At 40.7% G+C, this 7,456-nt stretch overlaps 1 protein-coding gene across 1 annotated transcript; it reads right to left on the bottom strand.

Moving 5' to 3' along the window:
* Window positions 1–204: 204 nt before the first annotated feature.
* Window positions 205–3,446, bottom strand: LOC120799341 (protein shisa-like-2A). Its single transcript, XM_040144448.1, has 3 exons — window positions 3,265–3,446; window positions 1,042–1,178; window positions 205–505 (listed from the first exon to the last, which is right to left on the bottom strand). The coding sequence occupies exons 1-3, from the start codon at window positions 3,444–3,446 to the stop codon at window positions 321–323; spliced, it is 504 nt and encodes a 167-aa protein (XP_040000382.1). The 3' UTR covers window positions 205–320.
* Window positions 3,447–7,456: the final 4,010 nt, after the last annotated feature.

The raw sequence follows: 7,456 nt of genomic DNA on the forward strand, positions 1-7,456 counted from the left end.
TGTCCATAGGGCTTAATGATTGACCAATTATTAAACAGCCTTTGGCTTTTATGAAGCCAATTATATGAATGTGAAAGTAATTCATCAAGGCATTTTTTGCAGTGTGTGGTCTACAGCACTCAAAGTGTGGTTCTTTTTAGTATTAATTAATATTTACTCTACTCAACCACCACGACTCCACTGCACATCACATTATGTCAACTTCTGTTCCTCCCACTGTCACAGCCATCCCCTGGCAGCAGAGACTGCCGCCAGATTCACTGGCTCTCTTGACCTCTGGACCACTGGTCCCATTGTTAAACGAGACGCCTCTCAGAGTCCTACGAGGGACTTTCCACTTTCACGCTGGTGACTGTAGCAGTGAAACATCTCTGGAACAGGCGCTCAGGGTCTGGCGGCTGGTTATCACAGTCCAACTTCCTGCTCAGTAAATGTTTTCTGAATCCCTGCGGACCAGACGCACAGGATGCTCTCACATGGCTGGATTCCTCACTGGGATCTCCTTCTGAAAAGCACACAGACAATTCCATAAAAATTCAAAGTTCAAAGTCACCTACCATCTGAAACTGAGTGACTGTGAATCGCAACATGTATTCATCTCAGGTCCCACGCCACCTTTGGTGAAAGGAATTGAATCTTTTAGTAGACTCCTTGGCCTGAATACATGGCTGATATCAGCATGCCTCACCCATGGGATAAAGTTTATTGACAATTTCAAAATCTTTTCGAATTGTAAAGACTGCTTTAAACCTGTATTTTACTTTCATCTTCATTTTTTACCTTTTTTAAATTATTTTTATCAAGTGGGTTTTATTTTCTGTCTTGCGTTACATTAATTGTGGCATTCTATCCCTGTTTTAATTATTGTTGCTTACCAAATCACAATGAAAAATTAGTCATTTAAAGCAATAGTGGGTAATTTATTGCAGAGATTTTCTCTGAACGAAAGGTTCAGAGAAAATGTGATGAAGTTGAGCACATCAGAATTTAAGTAATTCCTATCATCACAGTGTACTTAAGAGAGTCTATGCACACACTAACCTGGCAATCTGAGGGGTAGGCCATTGTCAAGACGACTAGGTTTGGTGGCGATGAAAAGGTAGCAAAGGACACATACGGTGATGAGGAAGGCAAGGAGGACCACCGCTGCAATGGACAGACCAACCAGAGCGCCAATACTGAGAGGAGAGGAGAGGGCAATAAGGATGATATAAGGATGGAAAAAAGAACACTAAAAGACAGAAGATCAAATATGGAATGATAAATAATGTAGTATTTACCTCCACACACCCACCTCCTCTCCAAAACACACGCACACACGCACACACACACACATACACATATAAACACACACAAACAAGAAATAAATCAAAATGTGCATGTTGTAGTTGTAGTTGTCTCACTGGCTCTCCCGACTGAGAGTGAGTGAGGGGATTCATACAAGCACAAAGGACTCCAGCGGTTGAAGTAATTAGCTTCTCATTTTCTGAAAAAAAGCAGGCCCAGTTGAATCTGATTGTGTAGCACGATGGTAAGAGGAAAAGATCTAAGTGACTTTGTTAGAGGGTTCATTGTTGGGGCAAGGATGGCAGGAGCTTCAGTCATAAAGACTTTTCAACTGGCTTGTGTTGCAATAGGAACAGGGACTAAAGTGACATCTGCATTTAGATCTAAGGCAAAACATCTGTAAACAGGGTCGGAAAATTCAGCACACATTTGATGATCGTAATGCTCGTGCAAGAACAGTCCGTCGACAGGAACATAGAGAGAGATGTTATAGTAGGGTTACAGTGCATAAACCCCTCATTAAAACATTAATGACCATTTGAGAGTTAACTGGTGCAAAAACCACAGCCACTGGTCTACAGAGATTTGAAAAAAGTGATATGGTCAGATGAGTCATCCTTCACCATATTGGGCGAGTGGGCGAGTGTGTGTGTGGCTTACACCAAGAGAACGCTACAGGCCTGAATGCTTGACCCCCTACAGTAAGGGGATCCTGTAGCTCTGTTGCGGGGAGCATTTTGTTGGCATGGTTTCCTGTGATGAAACATTTCTATCCTGATGGGAGTGGCCTTTTTCAGGATCACAATGCCCCCAAGGATTATTTTAGCACCCTATGTCTACCAGAGAGGAAAAGGTATATTGACAAACTGAATATTGTCGCTCTATCACAGTGCCCCTTATATCAGTAGGACCAGTGCCAGAAGTGAAATACTTTGATGTTTACATCTATTTAATTGAATCACCAGTTAATATAATCATTTAACTTAAAAAAACATCAAATGAGGCCTTGCATAGCTTAGTTAGCATTAACATCTAACTTTTTTAATAACAATCAAGGCACATACCCTGAACGTTATGAAAGTTACTTCCACAATGTAATAAAAGCTCTAAGAAAAGCTTGGCATGACAAGATTATCCAGTAAAAGCTGATTGTTCGTTGTCCTACAATTTGATAGGAATCTACAACCATACAACACGGAAAACTGATTGTTCTTTGGATGCCCTCAAATATTTTGTTAGTGGGTGGGTGCAAGTTGTGTGCCACCATACACCAGCCAACTCAGACGGCACCCTCAGGCGATGCAAAGTAGATGGAGAAAGAACTGTTTTCCCCTCTGCGTGGGCAGGACCTAATTGCACTATGTCTCTACAGGGAACCAGGGGTCTCTGAATGGTTTGATGAGTATGAAAATGATGTGAATCATATGCTGTGGCCTTCGCAGTCACCAGATCTCAACCCAGTTGAAACCCTATGGGAGATTTTGGACTGACGCGTTAGACAGCGCTCTCCACCAACATCATCTAAACACCAAATGAGGTAATATCTTTTGGAAGAATGGTTTCCATCCCTCCAGTAGAGTCCAGAGACTTGGAGCATCTATGCCAAGGTGCACTGAAGATTTTCTGATGGCACGTGGTGGCCCAACACCTTACTAAGACACATGCTGGTTTTTCCTTCAAATTTTGTCACCTGTCTGTACCTTTTGAGTCAGGTGCCTTAATTTCTGAACAATACAAAAAAGACCAAAAAAAAAAAAAAAAGTCAAAAAAAGTCAAAAGGAAACTGAAATCTCAAGAATCTCAAAAATCTTTCAGTTGCAGGGTTTATTAGCACATCAGCTGATCACAGGAGAACATGATTCCTAGCCTACAACATCTTCATTCACACCTGTGACAAATAAGGAAAACAACCAGAAAAAATCATGAGAAACAAGGACAACCAAAAAAAAAAAAAGACTTTTGGCAAAATTCCCTTACCTCAGCCACCACATATATCCGTACTCATACGGGAAAAAACTGTTGGGATCATCACAGCAATATTTAACATCATTAAATCCGCAACAGTAGACGGCGGCGGCAGCATTTCCCGCTTTGGGGCAGGAGAACCCGTCCACAAACCCGCCGTCGGTGCTGTAGTAACTGCTGCATTCAGCGCTCATGGTGCAGCGGGGAAAGAAAGGCAGAACAACGGACACACTGTGGTCCGTGGGTTAAGGTGAAGAAGTAGTAGAGCCCAGCGTCCCTCGGAGAGGCGTGCGCTCTGCCAGGAGACCCGGGGCGGACTGAGTTTTTCTCCGTCCGCCGTCTGAATGAAACAAGCAGCGAGACGGAGGTGGAAAACTTTGAATCTGCAGACCACCGGAGCTCTCCCTCCCTCCCTCCCTCCCTGCCTTCGTCACGCACACTCATGCTTGGGCCACTCTGTTTACCTAATCGGCAGTGGGCTACAACTGTCAACTCACAGCAATGCAGAGGCACCATCCCTCGATCCCGTCACTTATTTGTTCCCTGGAAGTCAATTCTAAAATAATGCCCGAGATTCTCAAAAAGTTGAAATGAAGTCCTCAGTTCTGATTGGACGTGAATGTTGTTAGAGGGAACTAATTCGTTTAAATTCAGTGGCAGTAGTGTCTCGGTGCTTCTTCTGTCACAGTAGCCAATGCAATGGTGGGCACGAACATCACTAGGTAACAGTCTAGTGTGATCCAATAGCACTGCAATACATACAGTCCACCTCTCACCATAGTTTTTGTTTTTGTTAGCATTGTTATGATCCAGAGGACCACACATTGTGGTAATTATGGGAGCTGTACCATGGTTCGTGTGATAGTAACTGTACTTTACTGCTAACCTACTGTAAAATAAAAGTCTTCCATGATGGTGAGAGTTTGCCGATCCTCCCCAGTGGTGAAGTGCAGGTACAGTATATTCTGGTGTATCCTCTCACTCTCATCTGCAGGTGAGCACAAAAGAACATATTCGCGCCGCTGCTGTGCCTGCTCCACCTCTAATTAAATGTCAGTCAGTTTTTGACACATGCACAGCTGTATGTACTCATATATCTAAGCCTGGGTCCTAGAACACTGAGTCTAAAGTTGGAAATGTTGCTGAATATTAATCATTTAAATGTAATATTTCGGCTTAGATGACTTAAACTATTTTTTACAAATAATACTATGAAAACCATAAGATTTAATGCGATAAAATTCCCAATACATTTTCCCTCGCATGTTACACCCACACAATTGGTTTCCCTTTTGCTTAATTAGATCTCTTCTCTGGATTGTGTGGGTCTTTGACTGACATCTCCCTCCTTGTTGCACTCTCAAAAATTTATCATCGGTGCATTTGGCCGTGTCCAGAATCTCTCCCTGTGCACTGTTGCCCACTATATTGCAGTCCATCATTTTACCCAAGTGTCAAATGTCTGAGTGTGCAAAATAATTCACTACTCTAGAGTTCCCTGAACAACCGAACCAAAAATAGGACCCATGCCATGAACATTACGTGTCGTGCAACTCCTAGCATAGCAGCACTGGCACAGAACAATGGTGATTTGTTTCCAAAGTCTCAGAGTAAAGAGATGATAATAAGTAAGAAATAGGGAATGACTGAATAGTGATTTCAGACACAGACAGAGTTGTGTGACCTCACATAATTCCCAGCACCTTTGATCAATAGAGTATTTATTACTGATGGTGAAAGAGGGCATTTTTATTTTCAGGAGGGCTCACCTAATTTGCTACACTGTGTCAAAAACAAGCTTTAAACTGGTATTAGCTAATATTGTGTGAAATGTCCATGCTCTGACTTAAATATGCTTTGACATTATTCAATTTCAAAGAATGAGCCCAGTGCTGCCAAGAGAGTTTATGTCTGGTGGTGACAAAGCAAGTCAACCTAGTAAGCCTAAACATACGGCAGGTTTGACTGACAGCTCTGTCACAAACACTCATGGCCTTGTGTCTCCCTTTATGCTCTCTGAGACATGCTTTTGAGAGAAACCATGAACATGGCCGATCTCTGCATTAAAATGGCCAATAATCGACAGGTAGTATAAAAAAAAAAGAAAACAAAACTTAGGAGATCAATAATGTAATCAATTTACTCGTTTTTGTCAAAACAGCATCATTAAGCAAAACTTAAGCAAAACTAAGAACTGTGGTAATTCCCGCAGGCAAAGTCTGCAGAAATTTGGACTTGTGGAAAGGATGCAGAAGGGCTCAAAATGTCTGCAAGACAGCCCTCATGCACTTGACGATTTGACGGTGGGACAACCATAAGCCCTGATGGACTTAGCAGGAACATGCCTCAAAGTCTGTGAGTCTGTGAGCGACTGGGTTTGGGCCTACATGTACTGCTTTAATCAATTGCTTCTGGGTATTCTCTCATATCATCTTTAATGCAAACGGAAACTGTAAAATCATTTATGTATTTGCCACAGCAAGAAGCTAATAGTGTCTATTGGCATGTCACCCAGACATAAATATATACAGTAGCTAGATAAATAGATCTAATACATAAGTTTTACTTCCATGGTAATTTGTTAAAAACTAACATGCTACAATGTTTGCTTGGCTTGAAAAAGAGTAACCTGAACTATGTGGCAAAAAAACAACTGACAAGCTTTGACTGACGTCTGTGATATTTCAATGGACAATGTCCAATGACTCCATGACTTGGAACAGACATAAAGGCTCCATTTGATTGAAACATTGTCTGTTCCCTTATTCAGCAGATGCACGGGCTCAGTAGGACTCATTCAGTTTCACTTAATTTTATACTGAAATACCTCTAATGCAGACTGATATCTTCATTTACAATTCTCCAGAGTGGAGAAAAATAGTTCAACTTGGAGAGAGAGTTTGTGATAACCTGAAAAGAGCACTACACAACACTTAGACCTCTACACATCACAAGTTGAACCACTAAGATACAACTGTCCTGTCTTTTTTTTAATGACAAGAGTAGATAAAATGACTCTCAGTGTAAAGAAACATTTTTGAAACCACACCAGCTACATATGTTAGATAGTGCTTTGGGATTTAAATGTAGAATGAATTCCTTATTATCTACAGATCTGAAAAAGAATGATGGTGGTAAACCTTGTCAATAATAAACAGTGTTGCCAGTAGTCAACACTGTTTTTCAGCCTCTGTCGTTGATTGTGCTGTAATAAGCTCAACAGAATTAAACCCCTGCATGAAAGGGTTTATTATTGGTCCAAGTTCTCCACATCAGCTCTCACTGTCAAATATAGAGCAACAGTAAAGCATGAAAAAATCTGGAAGATTTTCTCTTGAAAAGGGTACAAATGAGTATTCTCAAGTGTACTTGAAGCCCAAACACAATGACATATCATCAAAGCAATACAAGACTGCAGTATGTTTGGTTGGTTGCATGAACATGGTTGGAAAAGCATTAATTGTTTTCAAGGACAAAAATTTTAAAAAGGTGCCTTTAATGAAGGTTTAATTTTGTCAGTAATACAGGGTTGTCAGAACAGAAATGTAGTGGCAAATTGGCATGTGTCCCTGTACTATGGTGGTACTTAGCTATTGTCGCTATTTTTCCTGCAAAGAGCTGCATGCCCCATCTTGAAACAAGGTTGATGAGAGCACCAAGCGTGAACAAAACAGCTGTGGGCCTTTAAACCAAAACAATGAGCTAAAAGAGGCTAAACTTAAACTAACCTAAAGCTGAGGGGAACTGCAGATTTGGGTGAAAATTCTCTGTGGGTTCATCACTACAAGCAACTCCTTTCACATTATATGTAGTCATTTCATCCATTGTTAAAATAAAGACAGTGCAGCTTTAAAGTTTTGGGGTAAAGTAAAAATAAAGATTAGATGAAGATAAAAAGCCCCCTCCAAGAGCTTACTGATGTGTTCTTTGTTCCCTTTTTTTAAATTTTATTTAGCAGAAAGAAAATATACAAAACAAGACAGGGAACAATTATACATAATGAAGGACAGAACTCAATCAACAATGGTGGAAATGATGCTGCAGCAAAGTCAAATATAAACATCATACAATAGAGCTACCATTATAGTGAAAATTCTTCTTTTTTCTTTTTTAAGATTCAGGAAGGAGGAGTACAAAGGAGCAAAGTAAGAGTGGAAAAAAGCAAAGATCGAGATATAGATGTATAGAGCTGTTAATTTTTTCC

The sequence above is a fragment of the Xiphias gladius genome, chromosome 14 (assembly GCF_016859285.1).
Source record: "Xiphias gladius isolate SHS-SW01 ecotype Sanya breed wild chromosome 14, ASM1685928v1, whole genome shotgun sequence".
NCBI classification, from domain to species: domain Eukaryota; kingdom Metazoa; phylum Chordata; class Actinopteri; order Istiophoriformes; family Xiphiidae; genus Xiphias; species Xiphias gladius.